Below are 26,798 nucleotides of genomic sequence, written 5' to 3'. Positions count from 1 at the left end.
TATCATGAGTAAAGCATTCAATCAAGTTACGCAAATATATATTTAAATATAAAATATGGGAGTGAAAACAGAATTCAGAAATGTTTCAAAGTCTAAAAGTTCTTCTAGACTTTATAATTATTATGTAAATGGGAAAGAATTTCGCTCCTAAATATCGTAATGTATTTATATATAACTATATCTGCCATTTGTTTCAGCTTTCGTATTTTCATTTTCCCTACGTATGACGCAGGTTTGGCGCGGTAGTAGTTTCTGGTGAGGAAAACATTTAGGACATATGTCACATGTAAACCGACCAATCAAATCGCTGTAAAGATTAAAAAAAAACCAACAGCCCACTATGCCCCCTCGTCTGCGCAGACTCAGTCACTGAGGAAGAGTCAGAGCTCGCGTCCCACAGAGGATTTCACGTCTCCTTAAAAAGGTACAAAATTGCCACTTTTTTGTATCGTTTCAGGTGTCATCGGTGGTCACAAGTTTAGTTTAACGCTATTAATATTCACTGTCTGTATTAGAATGTAAACCGCAGGCCTGTTTGGTTGGGGTTTACTTATGTTTTGTGGTAACCGGCAAAAGCTAGCTAATCCGGCTAACGTTACCAAGTAGTAGTTAGCTTGGCAGCTTTATGTAAATGCTAACGTCAGCTTTTGTTTCATTGAGCACCTCTGGGCTCCGCTCGTGCGACTTTGAGTGACCACATTCACGCTCACCCAGCCTATGAAAAGCTTAATTAGAGTCGGCGTAAAACACAAAACAAGTACAGTTCACAGGTTGACAGATTCAGTGTAGTCTGATATTAAGCTATGGTTCTCTCCAGTCAGAGTACCATTGACAGATTAGGGAACTTGTATTGTAATTACGATGTTTTTGCTGCAAATTGTTAAATTAGAGTCCAGCGGACTCTTAGATGACCTGAGAAAGCTTGTAGTTGAACACGAGCATGAGTATGTTTTTAATGGCACTTGTTGTTTTCTGACTGAATGGGAAGATTTAATGTACTTTCCCATACAGTGTAAGTTACTATCATGGGTCAGCTAAAGTCATTGAAATCCACCTGGTCCCCTCTGAATGAGTTAACTTTTTTTTATTTTTCACAATAACTTTGCTATAATTAATGGAGCAATATAAGGTTTAATATTCATAACCATTTTCTTAGTTTGTGTTATATATAGAGGACATGGGGATGGGTAGAAATTTTATGCTTTATGTACAAAACAAGTGCTCTGCGAACGTCTGATCAGAAGTAAATGTGACTACAGCAGTAATGATCATGTAATACAACATAATGATCTTTTCTCAATTCAAGCCTGTTAATTTTTGCTATAAAGTTCAAATGTTAAGGTTGAACCTAAGAACAGGCGTCATTTTAGCACAGAGTATAAAATGTCCGCAGTGAGGACCTTGGTTTCCTGTCGGTTTTCTCATCTCTCTGCTGCAAAAGCAACCTGAATGAGAAATGTTTCCACTGACAGGTCATAAATTTTGTTGTGTAATGTGTGACCTAAGGCAAACGTGCTCCAGTTTTACATTAAAAATGTTCGCGTTGCTCCCAAACACATCCAGGCTGACAAGTCTTGCTACTGCTGTTAAAGAAAGGTCTATTGTGCTGATTTCCTCACCGACTGTTGTTGATGGTGATTCCTGATTATTGTGATTCACAGCTTCCTTTGCTTCCTTCTATTCATGGATTGAATTGCATTTGTGTTTCTGTGTATCTTTATGCATTAGCTCTTAGGAGCTCATCATCACCTGTAAAGCTGTATAAGTATCGGGTTGACGGGACTGAAGGAAGCGGCACGTCGTACGGGGAGCTGCCTGCTGAAATCGCCATGAGTTACAAACCCATTGCTCCTGCACCATCTGGCTCCAACCACACTCCACCAGGTACTTTAGGACCAGCTGTAATGTTGTTCAGTGCCGTTATTAGCATGTTGTCAGTTTCCTGTGGTGTGTATGTATGAAACAGTTCACACTGTGACTATGGTCAACAGTCCCATTGCCTTCATAAACCAGTGCTACAGCACAATAGTATTATTAAACTATTTTTTAATATTTTACATTTGAAACAAAATTGCTTGTGTTTTAGGTTCAGCCTTTAATGTGTTCTATCTCTTCTCTTCTTCTGGCCAGGGTCTTCTGTACCCTCTCCATCTCTTCCATCGTCGTCCAACTTCAGGCCGGCCTTCAGTGACTTTGGCCCGCCCTCCATGGGCTTTGTTCAGGTACAACAACAATTTAATTGCTCTGATACTTGAATACAGACTGCTTTAGTAAAGAGTTGTCATGTTTTTACTGAAGCATAGGTCACCAAACATGGATTTTCAACCACTCTGCTTATGTCAATACTGGACCTTAACTGAATAAATAAACTAAAAAAGAAACTTGTGTATTCACATACTTTTCACACTCATGTCCCAGCCTGGGGTTGATTAAATTCACCTCTTTGCTATTGCTGAATTATTTCTAAAAGGTGTGATAAAAAGTCATTTTCCTTTATTTGAAGCTGCATAGAAGTTTGTTTTTGTTCCCACACATCCAGCAAAAAGTGAAGCATTAGGAGTTAAACAGTTAAGTTTAAGTACATTAAGTTAAAGCATTACAACAACATACAAGAAGATACTATAGAAATGTCTATCAGTAAAGTCGCACTCTAAGGTAGTAGAAAAAAAATGTGCCTTTCTGCACTACTTATTAGTGCTATATTGATTAAGTGCAATAAATATTGTTGGCAGTGGAAGGTGGTCAGTGTTTGACTGAAGCATGTTTCATTAGCATAAATTGAAACCACTGAAGGGAACTTGATTTCAAAAGAGTTCTGAGAGAGAGAGTTAACTCTGAGAGAGTTACATTATTGTTAGATGAGGCAGTGAATACTACACTACAATACTACATCATTGCAGTATTACTTCATCATTGTTACTTCTGCTGTAAAAAACAAACTGACATATTTTTCATCTCATTCTAAAAAAGAAAAAGAAAAAAAATCTACATTTTTCATTCATGTCTGGCGTGTATGTGGAACTGTGAAATGACTAACGTTTTTTACTACTTTCCCAAACAGCCTGTGAAAGTGTCCCAAGGGTCCACCTACAGTGAGCTCCTGTCTGTCATTGAGGAGATGAGCCGTGAGATCAGGCCCACATATGCAGGGAGCAAGAGCGCTATGGAGAGGCTAAAGAGAGGTATGTTTTAGTAGTCAAAAGTGCATGTCAGTAGGATTCAGATCATTGTTGTTGTTGTTTTGTTTTTTTTGGGGGGGGGTGGGGTGAAGTTGTTTTTTTTTTTTTATGCATCTATTATGCAAATGGAATCAGAGGAAGATTGGTGAACTTTTCACTTTTCTTTGCTCTTTGGTGAATGTGGATTTCAATTCAATTCAATTCAATTCAATTTTATTTATATAGCGCCAAATCACAACAAAAGTCGCCTCAAGGCGCTTTATTTTGTACAGTAGATAGCACAATAATAAATACAGAGAAAAAGAGAAAAACCCAACAATCATATCATATGACCCCCTATGAGCAAGCACTTTGGCGACAGTGGGAAGGAAAAACTCCCTTTTAACAGGAAGAAACCTCCGGCAGAACCAGGCTCAGGGAGGGGCGGCCATCTGCTGCGACCGGTTGGGGTGAAAGAAGGAAAACAGGATGAAAGACATGCTGTGGAAGAGAGACAGAGATTAATAACAGATATGATTCGATGCAGAGAGGTCTATTAACACATAGTGAGTGAGAAGGTGACTGGAAAGGAAAAACTCAATGCATCATGGGAATCCCCGGCAGCCTACGTCTATTGCAGCATAACTAAGGGAGGATTCAGGGTCACCTGGTCCAGCCCTAACTATATGCTTTAGCAAAAAGGAAAGTTTTAAGCCTAACCTTGAAAGTAGAGATAGTGTCTGTCTCCTGAATCCAAACTGGAAGCTGGTTCCACAGAAGAGGGGCCTGAAAACTGAAGGCTCTCCCTCCCATTCTACTTTTAAATACTCTAGGAACAACAAGTAAGCCTGCAGAGCGAGAGCGAAGTGCTCTAATAGGGTGATATGGTACTACAAGGTCATTAAGATAAGATGGGGCCTGATTATTTAAGACCTTGTATGTGAGGAGCAGGATTTTGAATTCAATTCTGGATTTAACAGGAAGCCAATGAAGGGAAGCCAAAACAGGAGAAATATGCTCTCTCTTTCTAGTCCCTGTCAGTACTCTTGCTGCAGCATTTTGGATTAACTGAAGACTTTTCAGGGAGTTTTTAGGACATCCTGATAATAATGAGTTACAGTAGTCCAGCCTGGAAGTAATGAAGGCATGAACTAGTTTTTCAGCATCACTCTGAGACAGGATATTTCTAATTTTAGAGATGTTGCGCAAATGGAAGAAAGCAGTCTTACATATTTGTTTAATATGTGCCTTGAAGGACATGTCCTGGTCAAAAATGACTCCAAGGTTCCTCACAGCATTACTGGAGGCCAAGGTAATGCCATCCAGAGTAAGGATCTGCTTAGATACCATATTTCTAAGATTTTCAGGGCCGAGTACAATAACCTCAGTTTTATCTGAATTAAGAAGCAGGAAGTTAGCGGCCATCCAGGTCTTTATGTCTTTAAGACATTCCTGCAGTTTAACTAATTGGTGTGTGTTACCTGGCTTCATGGATAGATAGAGCTGCGTATCATCTGCATAGCAGTGAAAATTTATGCTATGTCTTCTAATGATGCTACCTAGGGGAAGCATGTATAATGTAAATAGAATTGGTCCTAGCACTGAACCCTGTGGAACTCCATAATTAACCTCAGCATGTGAAGAAGACTCTCCATTTACTTGAACAAATTGGAGTCTATTAGATAGATATGATACAAACCACTGCAGTGCAGTACCTGTAATACCTACAGCATGTTCTAATCGCTCTAATAGGATATTATGGTCGACAGTATCAAACGCTGCACTGAGGTCTAGCAGGACAAGCACGGAGATGAGTCCACTGTCAGAGGCCATAAGAAGATCATTTGTAACCTTCACTAAAGCTGTTTCTGTGCTGTGATGAGCTCTGAAACCTGACTGAAACTCTTCAAATAAGCCATTCCTCTGCAGATGATCTGTTAGCTGTTTGACAACTACTCTTTCAAGGATTTTTGATATGAAAGGAAGGTTGGAGATTGGCCTGTAATTAGCTAAGACAGCTGGGTCTAGAGATTGCTTTTTAAGTAAGGGTTTAACTACAGCCACCTTGAAGGCCTGTGGTACATAGCCAATTATTAGAGATAGATTGATCATATTTAAGATTGAAGAATTAATTAATGGCAGGACTTCTTTGAGCAGTTTTGTAGGAATGGGGTCTAAAAGACACGTTGATGGTTTGGAGGAAGTAATTATTGAAGTTAACTCAGAAAGATCGATTGGAGAAAAAGAGTCTAACTTAACATCAATGGTACTAAAAGTAGCTGTAGATAATATTACATCTGTGGGATGATTATTGGTAATTTTTTCTCTAATGATAAAAATTTTATTTCTGAAGAAGTTCATGAAGTCATTACTAGTTAACGTTAAAGGGATGGTTGGCTCAGTAGAGCTCTGACTTTTTGTCAGCCTGGCTACAGTGCTGAAGAGAAACCTGGGGTTGTTCTTATTTTCTTCAATCAGTGACGAATAGTAAGATGTTCTGGCTTTGCGGAGGGCTTTCTTATAAAGCAGCAAACTATTTCTCCAGGCTAAATGATGATCCTCTAAATTTGTGACACGCCATTTCCTCTCCAGCTTACGAGTTATCTGCTTTAGGCTACGTGTTTGAGAATTATACCACGGAGTCAGGTACTTCTGATTTGAGACCTTAGTTTTCACTGGAGCTACAGTATCCAGAGTCGTACGTAGTGAGGAGGTAAAATTATTAACAAGATAATCGACCTCTGTTGGAGTAGCGTTCAGATAGCTGCTCTGCTCTATGTTGGTACAGGGCATTGAAGATGATAACAGTGGGTGGATTATATTCTTAAACTTAGTTACAGCACTTTCAGAAAGACATCTAGTTTGATAAAGTCTACTCTCCACTGCTGTGTAATCAATTATTGTAAATGTAAATGTTATCAGGAAATGATCAGACAGCAGAGGGTTTTCAGGAAACACTGTTAAATGTTCAGTTTCTATGCCATATGTTAAAACAAGATCTAGAGTGTGATTAAAGTGGTGGGTGGGTTCTTTTACATTTTGAGAGAAGCCAATTGAGTCTAATAACAGATTAAATGCAATTTTGAGGCTGTCATTTTTAGCATCTACATGGATGTTAAAATCACCCACAATAATTATTTTATCTGAGTTGAGCACTAAATCAGATAAAAAGTCTGAGAAATCAGAGAGAAACTCTGTGTAAGGCCCAGGTGGACGATAGATGATAACAAGTAAGACTGGTTTCTGAGTTTTACAGCTGGGGTGGACAAGGCTAAGCATCAGGCTTTCAAATGAATTAAAAGTCTGTCTTGGTCTTTCGTTAATTAATAGACTGGTGTGAAAAATTGCTGCCACACCGCCCCCTCGGCCTGTGCTTCGAGGTTTCTGGTAGTTAGAATGATTCGGGGGTGTTGATTCATTTAAACTAACATAATCATCCTGCTGCAACCAGGTTTCTGTAAGGCAGAGTAAATCGATTTGTTGGTCAATTATTAAGTCATGTACTAACAGATTTCACACAGCTTATTCTGAAAATGGTTATTTACTTGCTGCAGTAACAGTGCTCTGTTATTATCCTTTTATATAAAGAAAATTGTCTCTGACTCCAGCTGAAGACTTAAAGCCCAATATCCACATTTATAAGAAATTTGCCAGGTAAAGCCCCCCATGAAAGCTGGAATAAGTTATCACAGTCAGTTATCCATTAAGACACATTTCTCAAAGTGTGGGGCACAGTGACGAATTTAGTGAAACTGAGTTGCATACATGCATTTAAAAGATAAGGTTTGTCACATGACTGTGCAGTCCTGTGAAAATATAAGTACACTATGATTTGGTAGCTTGTGTACATTTAGTAGCAATAACTAAAAATAAGTTCTCATTTTCTGTATGACTGAGTTTCATATCTTTGGAGTAATGATCCCACTCTTCTTTACAAAGCTGCTTCAGTTCGTTGAAGTTTGCAGGGATTTGTTCTGTACCTCCACCACTCTGTTTGATAGTTCGAGACAGATGTTTGTGCTGATATGCTGTGTTTGATTTGTGTGGTGCTGTGCATTACCCAGAATATCTCCACTTTAGTCTTGTGTGTCCAAAATGCGTCATTCCAGAAGTCTTGTGTATCCACAGTATATACACCTCCTTTGGTCTTATTGTAGAACAGGATCAGTTGTGCTTTTTTTCCCTTCTCTGGTATTTTCATCCATCATTTTGTTGTGTCCAGATTTGTGCATCACAAACCAAGAAGATCTTTAGGCCATGCTCGACAGGCTTGTTTGGATTGTATCGTAGAAATCTGAACCTTCCCCTGGATGGCACAAGCGTTCATCTACAGTGACACAATCACTGGGGGATAAATTGTTGTCTGAACACTGTGTGTTAGTTCTTGTTGTGTAAAATAATCTTCCTAAGTGGTGGCACTCTTTGTGGTCCACAAAAAATATATTCCTGACACTCACACTTTGTAAGAATATAGGGTAATTCCATAGGAAACAAATGCAGGAAGTCTGGGGTAAAAACACAAAAAAAATAGAATTTTATTAAAAGTATAAAAGGAAAGTTAAAAATTTAAATGGCATGATAGCCAAAAAGTGTTTTTTGAGGAATAGCTGGAATATGAAATGACAACAACTTTTCATTAATTAGGTAGGTAAGAAAACAACATTAGCGGGTCTTTTTTGAAATACTTTTATGGGTTAAATCAACTCAGTTTTCTTGGTTAATGAGAGACCTCTAATTTGGCAGTAATGACTGTTGCGTTTGTTGTATTTGAGGTAGTCTTTTTTTTTTTTTGTAAACTTGCCTTGTGTTTGTGTCATACAGGTATAATCCATGCCCGTGCACTGGTCAGGGAGTGTCTTGCAGAGACGGAGAGAAGCGCCCGCACATAACCTTTTGGACAAATCCCTCCACCTGGCACTGGCGCTCTTTTTCCTGCGACACCTGCCCACATCGTGATCCCCATTGGATGTTTTATAACCTTTTTTTTTTTTTTTATAAATTAAATCCTTCCTCTTTCCACTGGCTTTTTAGAGGTGCATTATGTCCCTTTGTATCCATTCACAGCATTTCACCACGCCCATTTTGGTAAAGACAAACTTTCTGCAACTCGTTGGGCGTACGCAAACAGAAAATTTTATATCTATTTTAAAAATGTGGGGAATTTCAGCACATTTTTAGGTCAAGCTGGGGATATCAAAGTGGATGGGAATGTTTATATTTGTTCAACAATGGGATTTGACCAAGAAAGTTGACTTTTTTTAATGATGTCCCCACTGCACCAGTGCTCCTGTGTCGATTTCGAACATCCAGTTTTCAACCCATGAGCATTTTCTCTGTTATTCTGTACATCTTGAATATCCTCCTGTTCCTTTCACCCTTGTTTTGTTTTCCATGTTTTGTAAACACACATCGGACATTTCTCATTCCCAAGAACTCTGTACATCTCATGTCAGTTTGTTAGTATGGAAATTTTGTAAACCAGATTTTTGAGATTCGGTATGTATAAATAAATAAAAAAAAAATCACAAAAAAACTGTAAAATGCTTTTTAGGTTTTTAAGATGTTACTGTAGGTTTTATCAAACAAATGTGACTCAACATCTTTCAATGGAGTGTTTTTTTTTTTTTTTTTATAAAAGTAGTTGAAATGTTTATTGACCTTGGAAATAGTGTTTTGACAACATACTTAGCAGATTTATTTATTTTTTTTAGGAAATTAAACTTAACAGCCTTAATCTAAAAAACATTTAAAGAGCAAGGACGATTTGTTTTTTTCACTCAAGACTTCTGATTGATAGAAAACATCCTAATATATATATATATTTTTTTAAATTCCAGCTCTATAGGCCGTATTTAACGAAACACAAAGCTGAGGATAAACACACATTTATTTACAGTTCCACAACCACAACCTCAATAATGTTACTGCAGGCAAGCTTGGGCTAAATGACCCACTGCTTCACATGAACAGTAAAGAGTAGCTTTTTCTAAGCAAGTGAATGAGATACTGTGAGTTTGCGCAGAGTACATCTTGACATAAAAATAAAGGTAGTATTTAGTACATACATGAAATAATAAGTACACAGTAGAAAGCAAAGACAATGAAAGTGTTGTATAAGATTGTTGCAGAGGTTACGTTTCATGGCCCACGTATCATGTAGTAATGGTGATTCTGCTGTGACCATGATAGAAAGGGGGTGCGAGGCAAAGATGATGAGATGCATGTGAGTACATGATTGTCAAAAAAAAGATTTTCTGATCATTTTTGTCTGGTAATGGGCTCCCAAATTGCAGATAAGTTGATCATTAAAAGGAAAACACTCCCTTTAAGAAGGTAAATGGGAAAAAAAAAAAAAAATTCCTTTAAATTAATATCACAGACTGAATTAATGGCTCTGCCTTATATTACAGTCCTCTAAAAAAAACTGGGTTTTCACTTTAAATTCCAGCTACAACATAAACATTTTCAAATCAAAATCTTAATTTAACATTTAGAGGACTAAAGCTGCAATGCAAGTTTTGTTTGCGCATCGACCCGTGGCTGGGTGTTTGGCTTGGATGGAATAAAAGTGAAACGCCGAGCGCACCGACTGTTTCTCTCCTCCATCTTGAAATTAACAGGCATCCTCTCGAGTCCAACTCATCGAGACTTCATCCCTGCGAGAAGGAAAGGATATAACACGCTTCATTAAAACACAATACGACTTACTTACAAAACAAGCTGCTCACTTGTGGGCCTGTGAATATGATCAGTGCAATTAGGAAAAACTCAAACTGGACTGACTGTAGTGGCAGTGGCTGGTGGCGTGTTGTAGTTGAACAGGTCCTTGTAGCGACCCTTTTCCTCTTTCTGTTTGGAGCGGATCCTCTCCTCCATGGTTTTCAGCTCCTTGGCCACAGACGGTCCCAGAGAAGGATCCAGTTCCAAGAGCTTCGCAAAGTCGGCTCGCGCCTCCACCTCGTTCCACACGGCAGCGTGGGCTTTAGCACGCTTGTAAAGGGCCTTTACGTTGTCTGTTAGGAGGAGGAAGAACAGCTATTCAAACGACAACATTGGTGACACAGGAGCTCAACTGGCTCGTTATCCATCATAATTTGCAGATTATTGTAATGTGAGACATGCAGAAAGAAAGTTTTTTCTAAATCTAACAAGAATTTAAATCCACTGTGAAGTCGAGGAGGCCCAAAAACACTTGTTTTACTAAAATCTGACTACCACAGTAGCAGGAGGAGCAATTCTTGTGCCTTGCCATCACATCAAACCTTCGGACGGATGAGCTAACAAGAGAATAGCAGCGTCCAATAATATTAATGACAGTGAGACGCTTTTTCATGCCATAATAACCCTGAACAACTGCACAGTTCACTTGTATGGCATGTGATATAGTTTAGTGTTTGTATGTGCGGAGGGCAATTTGTGAAGCAATCAGCTGTCACAAGTAAAATAACCTACGTATAATGAATTATATTATTATGCTGAGCACCCTTGTGTTGGTGACAAAACTCCCAAATGGTAAAGAATAAATGCCAAAAATAGTAACAGTATTTTACCATTTTAATATAGAAATGAAAAAAACAAGACTAATACGACAACCACAACTGATACGATCAGTCAGGTTCAGGCTGGTTTCTGCGTCTGTTCAACTTCCTGTGTAATACCCCGGAGTGGATCCGAGGACATGGGCATGACATCGGTGCGTGGTTGCATCTGTGGCCACGAGGTGGAACCAGATGATCCACATCCAGACCTACGCCAGGAGGTGCGACTTATCTTTGGTGATGAGGCTAGTAGTTGTGGCAGTGTCAGAGTCAAGCGTAAAAGGAGCAAATAATTGAAGTTATGCAATCTGTGACAACTTTGACAAAACTGACCCTAACAGAGTCACATTTGTTTAAAAAAAATGAATAAAAGATGTATTTTACCAATTTTCTCAGCAAAGATGATGAATTATGTGCCACAGAAAGGCAAAATAGAGAAAGCAGCTAATGCTGTATTAAGCAAGATGCCAATGTTAAAGTGGTGTCATCCGTCAGCAGTGAAATTGGTGCCAACTAACTAAATTTGAGTCAGGCAGCCTTACTCTCGTATTTGAAGAGCAGGGATGAGCAGTGTTCGATGACCTCGTAATACTGGCCCTCGAGCAAGAGGCACTGACAGTAGTTGAGAAGCAGTGTTGTGATCATCTGGTCCAACTTTAACCAACTTTCAGCTCCAGGTTGCTCCTGAATAAAAGATTTCACAAAGTATTCACAAAATGACAACTAGAGACACAAATCTTAATTCCACTTAAAAACATATTCAAGGAAAGAAATGTATGAAAGCAATGTGTCCATGGTTATCAGAGCACAAAATGTGCGACTGTCCCCCAACCTTCATCTGTAGGTTTTTAAGGCAGGCGATGCCATTGTAGTATTTGTCTCTGGCCTCACTGATGTGGCCTTCTTTGAAGAGTTTGTTGCCCTCCTCGTGGATCTGAGGCACAAAACTGAGTTTCTCCTCATCCGTCATGGCCCACACATCCAACTGGAACGACCCGGGAGGAAGAACCTGGGCAGGCAGAGAGACACGTGATTACATATTAACCCCTTAGTATATTTGATGCACCTATTAATGGAATATAATGAGTGTATTATATTTGACTAGTATTTTCTTTCCTTTTTCATGATCCCATGAAAAGCGTGAAAAATATTTTCTAATATAGATTAAACAACTTTACAGTTAATACAAGCTGAAACAATTATTTGATTTATAGCTAATTAACTGGAAACTATTCTGATCATAATTTTTCATATAAAAATAAATGTTTTACAGTACCAACTTTTGACAAGTGAGATTCTACTGCCTATTAGCTCATTTAGTCACTGATCTACTTAATGGATAATGATAATAAGATAACATCACGATCCTTCATATTTAAAAATTTGACAAATCAAACATGCAGTGCTACCTGCTGTGGTGACCCTTTGTGAATAAAAAAGAAGCTTTATTAAGTTTGAACTACTGGTTAGATAAAACAAGTGTTATTAAGGTGTCACTTTGGACTAACAGCACAATCTATATTGGCCTAATCAATAAAGAAAATACAAAAATATATATGTATAAAAACTCAAGTTCTGTATTGGTGCAATTACTGCAACCCAACCCAGCACCACCACTGATGTTGCTCTCCTTCCTGCTCACCTTCAGCAGCTCGATACCAAAGACAAGTGGCTGTGGATTGGCTTGGAGATGATCCAGGTCCTTGTGACCCAGAGAGTGGTGCGAGTGGATCTGGGCAATGCCACAACAGTGCCTCTGGCCTTCCAGAGGGTCCTTACCAACACTGATGTTTCTTAAGGACTGGGACACAAGCGGATAGAGTGCTGTGTGCTGAGGAATGAGACAGAGATACAATCAACCCTGAGGAAGAACGAACTGTTTAACCAATCAATTCCAGTATCACCAGCTTACCAACCTTGGTGTCACAGGTAAATTCTGCAATTTCTCCTTCTCTCATAGTGATGACCAGTCTTTCCCACACAGCCAGTTTAAACTTTTTGCCCAGGATGAGCTCCATGGGTTTGCTGCGGCCCCCCATGGTTCTGGAGTCATCCAGCATGGCGCCCTCACACAGGCTGGTGCGGTAGTGAAAGACCACCTGATCATAAAAAGGGAACGAGTCTTTTAACAAACTAAAATAGTGTTATTACCTAAAACAAAGAATTAGCACCCCCAAATGACATATCTGTAAAGGGTCTGCGTTGTATCGCACTGTGACCAATCACAACAATGGAAAATTGACTGACGTGACAGCTCAACGAATCAGAATTCACAAACACAGGCCATCCTGTTCCCGCCCCTACCTTTCCATCAGATGAAACGGTAGGGGGGGGGAACGAACCAGGCCTAAAACGATCCTAACCCCATCTACTACTGTATCACCATAAATCGACAAGGCACTCTAGCTTGTCGGCGATGTGTGTACACAGAAGCGTCCGGTACAGCAAAGACTCAGACTGACTCGAGTCCAAAGTGTTAGCAAAGGTATAAACGCCGATAGCATTAGCTAACGTACCTCGTCGCGTTACTCAGACTAAAGCCTGGATTGAACCCGATCAGTCGCTGGGACCGGAGGTCTTACCTTAGTTCCATTGGGAAAGGTCGATAAGTCTCCTTTACCGGGACTGATTAATTTCTTTTTAATTCCCTCCGCGAGAAGCTTGCGAGCCTCTTCCTCCATCCTCGGTCGACTCTCAGTTCACGAGAAATCACGATCTTTCGCGAGTGCTGTCGTTTCGTAAGACGTCATTAGGGGCGTCATCTAGCGCGAGCTTTTCGTTTTAAAAGAAAAACAGCTGTAATGGTTTACAGTTGTAGATGCTCAGAAACAAACACGCAAAATAACGAAATAAATAGATTAATAAGATTATTATTTAGCTACGCTTTTATTACATTGATATTACCTCCTGGTAATAACAGTCCCGATGTCGCCAGATGATGGCGCTCTCGAATATCGGAATAATGCAACGTATTTGTTTTATTTACAAACACACACACACACAAACGTTTCATATGTTCTTACTTTTTATGAGTTCTCTATGTACATTACTGTGCAAAAGTCTTGAGCCACCCCCTCATCTCTTTATATTTTCTTTCCGAGGAGAGAGACTTAATGTTGTCTTGAGCAATAGTTCTCCAGGATTTCTGCAGGTCTTTCAGAGATTTTCTTTAGACATTGGCTGCTTTTTTTTTTTTTTTTTACTCATTTTCAGTCCAGACCTTGTACCTTACATTTTTTAGAGGAATGTTTGTTTGTTTGTTAAGTAACTTAACACTGACCCACAAATCATTCAAGCACAAAACAAATCCAGTGAAGACCTGACACAGGACCTGAGAGATTCTTAGTTGATCCATCTACTGTTGACTGAAGGCTCATCAGAAACTGTCTAACTGGAAGGGTGGCTGTCAGGAAGCCATTCTGAAGGAAGGAGACCAGAGAGAAAAGGCTGAGGTACAGCCATCTGTAAAACACAGTGAAGCCTCTGTCATGGTCGGTGCATTTCAGCCAGGGATGTTGAAGATCGTGCCACATTTGATGGGAATATGAACACAGAAAAGTGCCATCAGATTTTGGCCCACCATGCAATATAATCTGGAAAGCATCTGATGGGCAACAGCTTCATTTTTCAGCATGACAGTGATCTCAAACACACTGCCAGCAGCATACACACTGTGATTATCTGTTATTTTTCCTCCTCTGTGTGGATGTGAAAGCCTGCAACTCATTGATTTCCCACACTCTACCTGCTAGCCTCGGGCAGATGGACTTATTCATTTTTGTGAATTACCGCTATTTTTTCTCATCATAATGGTCCAAACATTGTAGCTTCATACAGAGGGATCATCAGTGCAGATCACCAAGAACCCTGTTGTTTTTAAGATAGCGCTACCTTACTCCTGGCTCAGCAGTTATCTGACCAGTATGACAGGAAAGCAGAAGAACCCAAGTGTCCTTCATTGGGTTTGTTATTATTGCTGTTATTTCTTTTTAAAACTGGGATCACTGGAGATTTAGATATCTGGAATAATCTATTGTCAATTTAAATGGAAATAGTTTCTGTTTATTGGGTCCAATTGCTCTTTTTAAGGGTCAATTAAATCAACCCTGAACATTCAAGTGCTTGTTTAGCTTACTTTCATAGATCCACACTCTACAGAGGATTTGTGAGATAGTAAAGAGGTAGTGGTCCTTTGTGGCATTAGGAATAAAATGTGATTAAAAGCCTTCTGGTTTGTCATACTCATACCTGATCTGATCAGGCTTGAAGTACCAAACCAGTGGCAGTATATGTAGCACAGTGCTGCAATTCAATTTATTATAATAGATATACTGTGATTCTAGCCATAAACCCATCTGTCCCAGAGTAACACCCTATTAGAAACATCACATTCACTAAGGTATATACAATATAAGCATCCAAGGTAATGTTTGGAATGTTGGAGACTCATACATCTTATGCATTTTCACTAGATGTGTAGACTTTATATTTTTACATTGTTTTAAGGTCACATAATTAAAAGAAAGTTCAGGTTTATCAGTTTGCTTTAAAAATGTACAAGGATCAAGTCAGGTGTCATGTCTTCTGTGTGTCTTATCTGATCTGGCCACTTTTTGAATTATGGCAAATGTGAGCTCTGAAAACTTGTTCTAGCTCTTTTCTGTTGTACTGATTCTCTCTTCATCTTCACCTCTCCACTACCTCTGTTTTTTCATGTGCATGCCTCATGCCTCATCTTTTCTATTCTCACCTGCTCTGTCCTGTTGTCGCTTCTGCTCATAAAAAAATATGTGATCAGCATATGCTCCTCCAAATCTTACCAAATTTCCTTTTATTGTCTCATCAAGTAATACTCTAATTAATATGATGTTAATTTATGTGAAAAACAAATTAATGCACTTTGGAATTTTTTGTAGATTTAACAGAGGGAATGGCATCAAATCATGTGTGTTAATCACAGGCTTAAAATTGGTTCTTTGCTTAGTTGTCTGTTACAGGTAGACCCAACACTGACTGATTTAGGTGCCTTTTTATGCTTGAATGATTCATAGGTCAGTATTTAAAAAAAAAAATCTATAAAAATGGTTAGATACAAGGACTGGACTACTGCTCAAGACCAATGTCTCTAAGCATATTTTAAATTTAAGCTGAATGATGAGACTCCTCCAGGGCAGTAGGTCCAAAAATGGTATCTACTGTTTTTTTTTACTGATTTCATTAACTTATTTTGTGTTGCATTTTGTAATATTTGCCAGCATAAAAGTATAATGAAAATAGCCTTTTCGTTATATTTGTGACTAAAAATTTCACGTTAAAGTATTCTACGTTTCATTTTACATTACTGTGAAATACCATATACCATCCAGAAATTATCACTAATTGACTTTTGCAATGTGAAGTTTATTATTTTTTTTAATGTGTGCTCAAATATGGGACTTTTTCATATTTTAAGGCAATAGACATTTTTTGATGTATCCCGGTTCAGATCAAATTTCAGGCTTTTATCCTTAATAGCTTTTTCAGATACGTTCAAACATGGCCTCAAAATCTGAAAAAGAAACATGCTGGAAGTCGGTCAATGGACCATTTAAAAAGAAAGTACTAAATTTAAATTTAAAGTAAATTTAACAGCAATTACTACATACATCCAAACTTTGGACCATGAATTTGTATATAACAATATATCTATATCTATATCTATATCTATATATATATATAGATATATATATATATATATATGTATATATATATATTGGGGTCATCTAAAGGCAGTTGTCTATGGTGTGAAGAGACGAGATGTGCAGCAACTGAAACTGCGGATACTGGATGCCTGTGCTGGCATTTCTCCTGCGGTGTTGCTATCAGTGTGTGAAGAGTGGGAGAAGAGGGTTGCACTGACAATCCAACACAATGGGCAGCACATTGAACACATTTTATAAGTGGTCAGAAACTTGTAAATAACTCATGAAAGAATAAAGTTACGTTGAAACCAAGCACACCATTGTTTTTCTTGTGACATTACCAATAAGTTTGATGTGTCACATGGCCCTCTTCCTATTGAAAAAACAAAAGTTGTATCCAAGATGGCCGACTTCTAAATGGCCACCATGGTCACCACCCATCTTGAGGAGTTTGCCCCCTCACATATACTAATGTGCCACAAACAGGACTTTAATATCACCAACCATTCCCATGTTATTACGGTGTATCCATATAAATGGCCCACCCTGTATTTTAATATTTATAAAGATACAAACAAAAAATATGTCCTCTATCAGAAGACTGAATAGAAAGCACAAAATAAATCCCTTGCAATACACAAAACTAAAGAGGTATTACTTAAGTGTTTTTGTGCAATCCTAATGCTTCTGTTAAATAGATTTGATCCATCTGCCTTTGAAAGCAGACCCAAAGCTACTTCTCAATTAGCCTTACAAATTGAATAAATGCGTAATACCTTTCAGAACAGTGGATGAATGGAGTGAGTCATGGACAAACACGTTCTTAGAACCAAGAAATAGCACCAGAAGGTCAAAAATAGATTTTACTGAAAAATGCACTCAATAACAGATGCAGAGGTAAATGCCTGATTTTGAACTATATAACATTTACATTTTAAATATATTGTGAAATATATCATGATTTAAATGAATGGCTTTTCATTAAAACAAACTGACACAAATTAAAATATACAACATTTTATTGTAATTTCACAGTCATCTTTCACGTAAAACAGAATACACAGGCGAGACGGTGGTCTTTTTGGTATACGCATACAGTAATGTCAGTTCATGGAGTGGAAATATAGTGAAGGCGCTGAGTGGTAAAAGTAGGAGTGGTCAATATGTCAAACAAACCAAAAACAAAGAAAAACAACAAAAAACAGGTCAATATATCTTATGAGTGTCAAAATACCATTAATTTTAACATAGTTGAAAGAAATGTAGTGAACATGTGTGGTCGCATGAAATTTCATTTTTCAAAATAAGGTAGGTAGAACAGTTTGAAGCCTCTTCTACCACGGACTGCACAGCTGATGTAAATCACATGGTACACTGCCGGCGAACACAGAGAATGGCAATATTAGCATTCATCAAAACAAAGCTTTGCACTTAAAAAGACAAGTAAAAGGTTTAAGAGAAAAAAATAAACAAAATTACCTCCAGGGATAAACAGAAGAAATCCAGGAATGAAGAAAATAGCACTTGAAATACCTGTGGGGACAGTTTTATTAGCTACAGTCAAGAGAAAACACACACAGCGCTTTGAGTTCTTAATTAGATTAAGAAAGTACTACATAACTACCGCTCCATTTAACATTTACATGCTCTGAAACAGCCAGAAATGCTAAGTTAAATGAGAGGATTGCCTGTACAGTACATCTGAAGCTACAGCTGATTAGCCTGCATAAATATTGAAAATAACTAACTACTCTTTTGACAAGATTAACATGTTGTTGTTGGAAATCAATGCTTAGTTTTCCAACAACATTAATAAAAGGTGTGAACAAGAAGGTGAAAAAATATCTTATGATTATAAATTATGTGGCTGAAGGGAAGGCATGAAAATGGAGAACATTGAGGTAACGCCAGAGGACAGCAGAAACAGCCAAACTGCAAATTCCTAATATATTACCATCAATATCGATGGTACTTTCAGTTTGGTTAGGCAAAATTTAAGTGGTGGTGTCAAAGATTTCATCTGTAGCTCAATCTGTGATATTTGCAGCTGCCTGTGGGAACAGCAAACCACATTTATAACTACAGCTCACAGGATTTTGTTGTAATTTTCATAAACAAACCAGGATATAACTGGCCTCTTTCCTTCACTATGTGATCTCACTTTATGTTGCACATGAAAGGAGTCTGAACAGTGTAAAACACTTTAAAAAAGAATGCATGCACATTATACTGCAAGTAAATGTAAGTAGTGTGTAAGTAATTTTAAGTAAGTAAGCAATTTAGTGGGAAAACAAACAAACAAGCTTGAGCCATATTATGCAGCGGCTTTATCTTGCCTAACTTGTTTTTCTACAAAATTACTTATTTAAAATTACTCATGCAGGACTCGGTGTTATGGAAGTATGCCCAGTCAACTTTAGATAACGAAATTTCTCAAGCAGATTTTACAGCTTAATTGCAGAGTTGCACCTGCTCCTGTAGCTACTTATGAAAGGCAAATTGATCTTCTTATCTATTTGGACTCAGCCTGGTGACATTTTCTTAATATGTTGTGGGTGAGCTCATCCCAAAGAGCACATTAATTGCTTGATTTCTGCCTCAAGCTGGAGAGGAGACACTCTATACAAAAAGGCAGACGTGACTAATTAAAAGTACGTAACTCAGGGTGAGCATTTGAAGCTCATATTCATGGAATGTGTAGACCAATTTAATGGGAGGTGCTGATTTTTGTAAAGGTGAAAAGCAAGGCTCATTTGGTCTGAAAAGACTTTTTAAAACTTGTCTGACAGACTTTAATTCATTATGAATCCTGGTTGTAAAGCCAAAGAAATTCTGAATAACAGTTCTGAACATATAGATACTTGATAAAATGCACTGGGTTTGTACAGAAATACAAGATGAGAAGTATTGAACACTCAGCTTTTTAGAGGTTTGGAGGCAGAAAAAACAAAAGGGACACTACTAATCAAAGACAAGGCAAGAGAGGTTCAAGATAGCTAAACATGTGACACACAGAGCCACTACCGGGCCCAGCAGACCTCTGCACTATATGGAATGTGAAGTGTGATCTCATTCAATACAAACTTATCGCAAGCATGCAGTCAGAGCGTTGCACTAGGGCTGCACAGTTAACCAAATTTGAAACTCAATCACGAATTCAGCTTCCCACAACTCGACAAACATGATTGACCAATATTGAAAATGCTTGTTCTGTCAATTGAGTTCAAAGCAAAAGTAAATCAAGCGCCCCTTAAATCAGTGCCTGAACACGTGCCTGCATAAATAACGAAATTCAAATGTCCGGTGAGGCAGAAGGTGAAGAGCTTGCTCCTTGAAGCAGATCCTCATCTGCTGTTTGGTAATACTTCAGATTTAGCACAAGAGATATTAACCAAGAATACTTCATATGCAAAGAGTTTGCACTGCAAGGCAACACGAACTAAGTCATTCAACCACCTGAAAACACACCACAGAGTATATGAATAGATGAAGGCCAAGAAAAACAATGCAATGTTTGCTAACATGAATCATCCAATGTCAGCTCATGTCCATAAAAGCAAGGGTGGATACGACACATCAGAGTATCCACCCAGCTCACAAAGACATACTGAAATCACCAACCAATTGAATTCCATTTGGCCAAAGATAGAAACACAGTGAGTAATGGAGGGTTCAGAAAAAATGGTCAACTTACTGGAAAAAAGATATTTTATTTCCACAAGATTTTTCCAATGTGGCAAAGCCTGTCCTGTCCGCAAAACATTGCAGGTATAATGTGGACGGATACACAGCTGTGGACTACTATGAGCTTTATTCACACCCATACTACACTTACAATGATCTAACTAAAGATTTCCCCGACAGTAAGAAACAGCGATTCTTGTATAGGTTTGTTGCTACATTACAAACATTCTGCTGACAACATTGTGTGTAGTAACAATGCGTAAGCTTGAAGAAGTTATTTTAGAGGACGAGTGGAAGTTTTAGGTGTTCTAGGTGAAATTGTGATCACCGTCTACAGCCTAAACCTTAAGCCATCTGCCATTTCCAAGTGCAAATGCTCCTTCGGTTCCCATAAACTGAGGGACCACTGACAGTGGATAACGGTCAAAAGTCTTTTCAGCTGAATTTAAATTATCAGGGTGGCTGTTCCCCCAGGTGTAACCATAAAGTAAAACCTCCAGGCATCCAAGAAAAAGAGGATTTAAAGACGTTCAGTGGAGTTTGAGGTTAGCGGGAAGTCAGCCAACTAGTTGCTACAAAGATTATGCACCATGTTATCATTTATTTACAAAAAACCCCAAAAATGTTCAGATGCTGAAGATGCTGAGCGAGGGTTAAATTGTTCTCAACAAAAGCAGATGCTGACTGAGACAAATACCATCATGTCAAGTCTGAGATGACCCCTATGCACTACGGTCAGTCAGCATGAAATATTTGCACTTTTCACTTTTCAAGTGTAGGACAGTTATCTACCATGGATATAATAAAGCCACTGGTTGCTAGGGAAACATGTGTTCCCTGACTGATTGGCAGTGGTTGTTGGAGGAGATTGAAAACCTCAGAGCGACTACTTCGGCTGCAAACAGGTTGCCACAGCTGCCTCTAGTTTCTCATCTTTTTTTAGTTCCTCTAGTTTTTCATACAATCAACGCATGGTTTTCCCTAGCGACAGGTGGTTGCGGACTGGTCTCTAAGCCTGTGTGACTCAGCGATCCTGGATTGTCACCTTAATTGTCATAAGGCGGTACAAAAAACAAAGAAACAAGCAAAAAAGACCCGCTGTACATCATTCTTGTTATGATTCTGTCACTCCAGTCGTAAAAGCAGACAGACTGTGAGATCTGGACTGAGAACTATACTGTCCTGTAGCAGGCAAGGACTATGGCAGCTTTCTGTGTGTTCTTTTGTGTGTCAAGATAACACAGAGATCCTCCCACTTGTGGGAAAGCACGCCAACACTAATGGACTCTAATAAAAACATTCCATTCTGAATTATACTATTTAATCCACTATATAAGTCCTGCATTCATTCATGTTTGGTCTGTTTATGATTTGATAGAAGTTGAGAAGTGACGTGCTTCTTTGTGTATGCTTGCATTTGGACTAATATGCATTTCTAAAAGAAAAAAATAATAACAGTCTAAATGCTTTGCATGTCAATATTTTATCTTCCTTACCTGCACTTGGATTGAGCTGTATGCCAATACCTGTGAAAATAAGAGCTAAAACAAAAACAGCACAAACATTATAGGTTTGAAAGGTTCTGTTTTTATTAGTTTGGTTATTCTGGCAATAACTCTGTCATAATCTGTTGATCAGTGCAGGGGGACAAAGTTCACTGTGCAAAGTGCCAAGACTATCATTGCCTGACACAACACGGAACAAACTACCTGGTGTAACATTGCAAAACAATTTGGAGTGGCGCCTTTGTGTTAATGTTAGAGCGTCATTTTGAAGTGAACTTAAAATCAGAAAGAAGAGGTGTGTTTGTCCTTTTAGACTGCAGTCATTTAACTGGAGATAAGCAATTCTTTTGAGTTTAAAACCAAAATTACATTAAAATCACTAAACCATCTACAGTGGGAGCAGGCAGCCCTTGTTACTGTGATGCTCCAACAGCCAAAATGAATCAAGTAAACATGAGAAAAACAAGTTTCTCTCAGTAGATTGTTCTGGTTTGTGTGTTTCATATGTAATAAGTGACAAGAACATGTACTTACCAACTCCAGTGATGAGGAGAAGGAATGAAGAGAGAACAACCCTTCTGTTTTTCTTCACCAGCGGATGGGACATCCACCTAGGCGAAACGTGTTTTTAAAGTAACCGTGTTTGTTATGCTTCTCCGTGTGAGAAGACCGAACTTACCCGCAGCAGTGCGCAGAAAGCTGCGTGACTGAACTCAAGGTGCTGAAGGACCACTGAGAGCTGCAGTAAGACAGTGTTGCAGGGTCACTGCGGAGAAAGCAGAAACACGCTTCATCTCACATTCACAGAAGAAGCAGGGAAAAGAAAAATCACACCTGAACTACAGAACCCACCCGATTTTGAAGAAGTTATTGAAAGAGGAATTCCCGTTGTTGCCCAAGGCGTCTTCATTTTCCAGATTCTAAAACAAGAGGAGATGATGGATGTCATATAAACGGCAAAGAAAAATGTATAGCTCACAGAGAGGAAGCAAAGGTAATACTGTTATTATAGTCGCTTGATTTTTTTTTCCTATTTCTTAAGGACGTGACTTTCAGATATGTTCATCTGCTGTAGAAATTTATTAGGCCTCCCACTTCTTCTTTTGTCCTCACATGCCCAGTTTGTCCAGTTTTGTTTTTGAGGACACACTGCACAGCATGCTAGGAATCTTCTTGTTGGTGCAAAATATTTTATTCTGTTAAACTCTGTTATCTCTGGCATTTTTCATATATTCGCCAGAGGAAATGGGAACAAATTATGTGTTTGTGTGACAGGCTGCTAGGAATGAAGTGCCAGGAAATATCATTTAAAACTGGTTCTTTGCTAAGTTGTCTGTTAAGTGTAGACACAATACTGGCTCATGCCTTTAGTTAGGTACTGCTTTTATCCTTGAATGATTCAGGTAGTCAGTGTAAAGTGGAGAAAAAAAAACCTGAAGAACTATTGCCCAAGACCACTTTGCTGCTTGTAAGCAAAATAAATAGAAATGAAGGGCAGCTCAAGACTTTTGAACAGTAATCTACACGAGTCACTGGCCTTCACAAATATGTTGTGATAGAACCACGTTTAAAATTGTTCTTTTCACACGGTTAACAACCAAGCTCCATCACATCTTACAGATTCCATTTTACCATAACTTACTGTATCTATGTGTGTTTCCATGAATCCCTCCTTGACCTTCATAGCTTGAACAGCCACACTTGGCACACAAGCCCATCTTAGGCACCTGCCAGCTGTTTTTTATATCACATATTATGATTTTATTATGTTGCCTAGCTACCGCCAGTCACAAAATGACCAGTTTTAACTGTTATGCTCCTATAACACATTGTAAAGACATCCTATTGTTTTAATTTCATGGCAATAATGTCTCATTTACATCCACAAAAGTTGAATTATGCATTCAGTATTAGGATGGATCAGGTTGCCTGGCAACCACCTAGCAACAGGCTAAAATGAGCAACTTTTACTGTATAAACAATATCTACCACCACTATTTTTCTTAAACTTTTCTCAGTGTTGGTAAATATATCTGTTTGCAGAAGAACAGCACAAAGAGATCACAGATAATACTGTGGTTGGTGTGTACAAGTTATGCTAATACAGCACTCTGCTGTCAGACTGCAGCCTTTGTGGCTCCTACAGTTCTCCAGAGTATAATGGGAGGCAGAGCCTTGAGCTACTAGACACATCTTTTGTGGAAATAGCTCCCAGTTTAGGCTGTGGACAGACACCCTCTCTCTTCCTTCCTTTAAGGTTGAAATATTTCCTTTTTTGACAAAGATTACAGTCATGGCTAGATGAGGTAACGCAAAAAAAAAAAAGCCATTTAAAAATGCTGCTTTATGTTCGAGCTGCTAGCGGAAGCTCTCGTGAAGCCTGCTCTTTCACTCCACATAGATTCAAATCATCTCATTGTTACATGTCATTAAAATTGTGTGCTCCCAAGGTTTATTTCTTTTCTTCTTTATTCTTTGGCATCTTTTCATGCTCTTGTTTTCTTTCTTCTTTTGTTTCATTTCACTGGCTGCTGCCGATCGCTGCCCACCTTAGCCTGGATCTTCTCTTTCAGTCCTCAAAATGATAAGTTAGCTGTCTTCCTTGCTCACAGGGACTTGCTGAATTCTTGAGTTTGTATCTACAAATTCGTAATGTTGTTATAAAAACACTACAAGCTAAAACTGATACCAATCAAAAAGGAAACAGACAGCCTCTCACTGGAAATGTAACAGCAACATGAAAACAGAAATGCAAACAATGTTTTGTATCTCTTGTGTGCATGCTACCTGATACTTGAGGTTAGTGGGTTCAGGGGAGGCGGCGGCAGCAGGTGAGGGATGATTCTGAGGTTTGGAGAAACTCAAAGGGCCAAATGTCATCTCTCCTCCTTCTCTGTCCTTCCATCCCTGCGGCTCTCCGTCAGTCACAGCCCCCTCCTCATCTCCCTCCAGCACAAACGCATCGTCGATGGTAAACTGTGTTGCCATGGTGATTTCCTCTTACACCCTGAGGTCCTGTAGCCGGATGCTCACTGTGATTTAAGAGTAATAATGAATGTTATATGGATTTTTAATCCCTCAAATCGCAGGAAATCTTAAAAGTCAGCAGGAAGCAGCCTGTGAAAATACTAACTCAGCAGCTGCTGAGTTTTCTCTCACCAACCACAGCATTTCCCTTTAAACGTTTAAAGTTCGCTCATACATGCCTACATAAAAGTAACTCCACCACTTTCGAATTAGTTTAAATGGCGAAAACAGCTGCCGTGCTGCCTAGACGTAACAGCGGATGGGATCGAGGCTAAGTACAACAGAGCAGAGGCTACACGGCTTTCCTGTAGGTAGGTCTCTGCCATTGTTTGTCCTCATTCTTCTGTCCGATCAGATGACCAGGAGGAAAACTTACTGTCTTAAGTAAATCTTTTCTCCTGCGAAGAAACTTCGACTTCTGAACTTTGTTCGGTGACGAGTCACATTTTTGTAAGCCCTGAGAAAAGTGGTTTTAAAGCCTTCTGTTAGCTGTATCTTAGTTTTGCTTCTGTAGTGCGACTTCTTTAGAAGTTTGGACTCTCTTCTTTTTTTTGACAACCGGCAATCGATTAGATACGACTGATTACGCCCAAAGCGCTCTCTTCGCGTGCGAGCCAGGGCGCCGAATCGAGTGTCGTTTTATCGATCGATCCGCTAACTTTTGTTATCGAAGGAGAAAAAAACTCAAGAAACTGGGTCAATCATTACAATTTATGAAATTCCTACGAAATGGCAAAACATTACATAAGTCACTCGAAATTTCTATACAGTAAGTTGAATTTTTTTAGTTTAAAGCTTGAAATTTTGAGACAATAACTCAAAAAGGCGTTCACTGTGTGCGTGTGTGTATGCTGAATAATATAAGATAGCTAAAACAGATTAACGAATAACTTAGGATAAATGATAAATACAATAAAATGAATAGGAAGAAACTGAAAAGAAATGAACAAACTTAAGTCACACAGCTGTACATGATGTGTGTGCAGCTTTTTGTTGCAAGTTAGAGATATGTTTATTATATGTTAATTTAATACAATGCATCTCGTTAAAGATGGTCACGTTTGCTTCTCATTAACTTCAGGGATAGTATAGAACTAGCAAAGCTGTATTTTATTCGATGCAGTTTGTCAGTCTTTTCTCATAATTTTGATCTGGAATTCTTTTCAGATCAAAATTACTGTAAAAACACAGTAAATATAAAAAAAATTTATTTTATTAAAAGCACGAATCAATTCAAAAACATCTTGACCTGGGATGTTTAGGGCACAACTTATCAGAATATCAACAAAAGTGTATGTTTGCATATTCGTGTTCATGGACTGTGGTCATCTAATGGAGGAAAGGCATCCTGTCCAAACCCACAAGCCAGTAATATATTACCAAGGCTAATTAATGTCAATTAAAGAGCTGGAATCTATTTTGTGCTTTTTTATCTCTTGCTTTTAATCAAACAGCATTTCAGCTTTTCATTTACTGGAGTTTTAGTGTATTTTGTTTTAACATATTCAATATTCATTAGCAGTGCACTTAAGAACTGATAACAACAAATCAGCTAAATTAATGTATTCTCCATTTGGATATAAACACACATATAGATTTACTGGATCTTTGTATTCACATGCATAATACATTTGGTAAAGCTGCCTCTTCTCCCATAACTAGAATGATTTTTTAAAAGGCTCTAAGGAAGTATTTATTTTTGATATAGCTTGCTTTGAAATGTCTCCAGTTATGGGTATGCTGATGAAGAGGAAAACCAGTTGAGATAGTCGACACACTACAGTGAAAAAGAAATATTTCACACTTGATGCTGTCCGATGCATTCAGGTGTGTGTTAATGCAATGCCATATTCCCTCAAGTATTAGTCATCTCAGCAAATCACCTAAGGCCAAACTGTGTGATGCTCAGAGAAACTGCAAGATACTGCACGTCTTAGTTCATAAAAATACAATAAGACAAAGACTCAACAACAAAGGTTTGCAGGAGAAAGCCTCTTTTCTCTAAAAATAACATGGTAGCATCTGAACAAACAACAAAACACACGCGACAATATCCTTTGCACAGATTAAACCAAAGCAGAGATGTTTGGCCATAATGCACAGAGCCACATTTGTTGAAACCCAAACACAGCATAGCAGCACAAGTACCAGCTGTAAAGCACGGTAGTGGTGAGGTGATGATTTGGGCTTGGGCATGGACACTTT

General features: G+C 38.5%; 3 protein-coding genes across 3 annotated transcripts; 1 reads left to right on the top strand and 2 right to left on the bottom strand.

The window, feature by feature from the left end:
• Positions 1–356: 356 nt before the first annotated feature.
• On the top strand, positions 357–8,680 carry cdk2ap2 (cyclin dependent kinase 2 associated protein 2). The gene is made up of 5 exons (XM_063475291.1): positions 357–424; positions 1,729–1,884; positions 2,131–2,222; positions 3,062–3,182; positions 7,980–8,680. Exons 2-5 carry the CDS (start codon positions 1,830–1,832, stop codon positions 8,045–8,047), a joined length of 336 nt encoding a protein of 111 aa, XP_063331361.1. The 5' UTR covers positions 357–424; positions 1,729–1,829; the 3' UTR covers positions 8,048–8,680.
• A 347-nt stretch (positions 8,681–9,027) lies between these two features.
• Positions 9,028–13,411, bottom strand: aip (aryl hydrocarbon receptor interacting protein). Its single transcript, XM_063476254.1, has 7 exons — positions 13,279–13,411; positions 12,613–12,795; positions 12,339–12,527; positions 11,529–11,705; positions 11,239–11,380; positions 9,942–10,171; positions 9,028–9,814 (listed from the first exon to the last, which is right to left on the bottom strand). The coding sequence occupies exons 1-7, from the start codon at positions 13,375–13,377 to the stop codon at positions 9,809–9,811; spliced, it is 1,026 nt and encodes a 341-aa protein (XP_063332324.1). The 5' UTR covers positions 13,378–13,411; the 3' UTR covers positions 9,028–9,808.
• Positions 13,412–17,357: 3,946 nt separating this feature from the next.
• tmem134 (transmembrane protein 134) lies at positions 17,358–25,236 on the bottom strand. Its single transcript, XM_063475290.1, has 8 exons — positions 24,970–25,236; positions 24,354–24,598; positions 22,419–22,486; positions 22,246–22,332; positions 22,101–22,177; positions 21,558–21,602; positions 17,857–17,910; positions 17,358–17,751 (listed from the first exon to the last, which is right to left on the bottom strand). Exons 2-8 carry the CDS (start codon positions 24,552–24,554, stop codon positions 17,669–17,671), a joined length of 615 nt encoding a protein of 204 aa, XP_063331360.1. The 5' UTR covers positions 24,555–24,598; positions 24,970–25,236; the 3' UTR covers positions 17,358–17,668.
• Between the last annotated feature and the right edge of the window lie 1,562 nt (positions 25,237–26,798).

The sequence above is a fragment of the Pelmatolapia mariae genome, linkage group LG6 (genome assembly GCF_036321145.2).
Source record: "Pelmatolapia mariae isolate MD_Pm_ZW linkage group LG6, Pm_UMD_F_2, whole genome shotgun sequence".
NCBI lineage: Eukaryota > Metazoa > Chordata > Actinopteri > Cichliformes > Cichlidae > Pelmatolapia > Pelmatolapia mariae.
This window is presented reverse-complemented; position numbering and strand designations above follow the sequence as displayed.

Coding starts and splice junctions, on each gene's coding strand:
- cdk2ap2 (XM_063475291.1), top strand. CDS start 1,830: ATGAGTTACAAACCCATTGCTCCTGCACCATCTGGCTCCAACCACACT. Junction 1,885..2,130: donor CTCCAACCACACTCCACCAG/GTACTTTAGGAC, acceptor TCTTCTGGCCAG/GGTCTTCTGTACCCTCTCCA. Junction 2,223..3,061: donor CCTCCATGGGCTTTGTTCAG/GTACAACAACAA, acceptor TTTCCCAAACAG/CCTGTGAAAGTGTCCCAAGG.
- aip (XM_063476254.1), bottom strand. CDS start 13,377: ATGGAGGAAGAGGCTCGCAAGCTTCTCGCGGAGGGAATTAAAAAGAAA. Junction 11,706..12,338: donor TTGGTATCGAGCTGCTGAAG/GTGAGCAGGAAG, acceptor CTGCCTGCCCAG/GTTCTTCCTCCCGGGTCGTT. Junction 11,381..11,528: donor TTAAAAACCTACAGATGAAG/GTTGGGGGACAG, acceptor TCTTTTATTCAG/GAGCAACCTGGAGCTGAAAG.
- tmem134 (XM_063475290.1), bottom strand. CDS start 24,554: ATGGCAACACAGTTTACCATCGACGATGCGTTTGTGCTGGAGGGAGAT. Junction 22,178..22,245: donor CTTTCTGCGCACTGCTGCGG/GTAAGTTCGGTC, acceptor CGTTTCGCCTAG/GTGGATGTCCCATCCGCTGG. Junction 21,603..22,100: donor TCTCCTCATCACTGGAGTTG/GTAAGTACATGT, acceptor TTTTTGTTTTAG/CTCTTATTTTCACAGGTATT.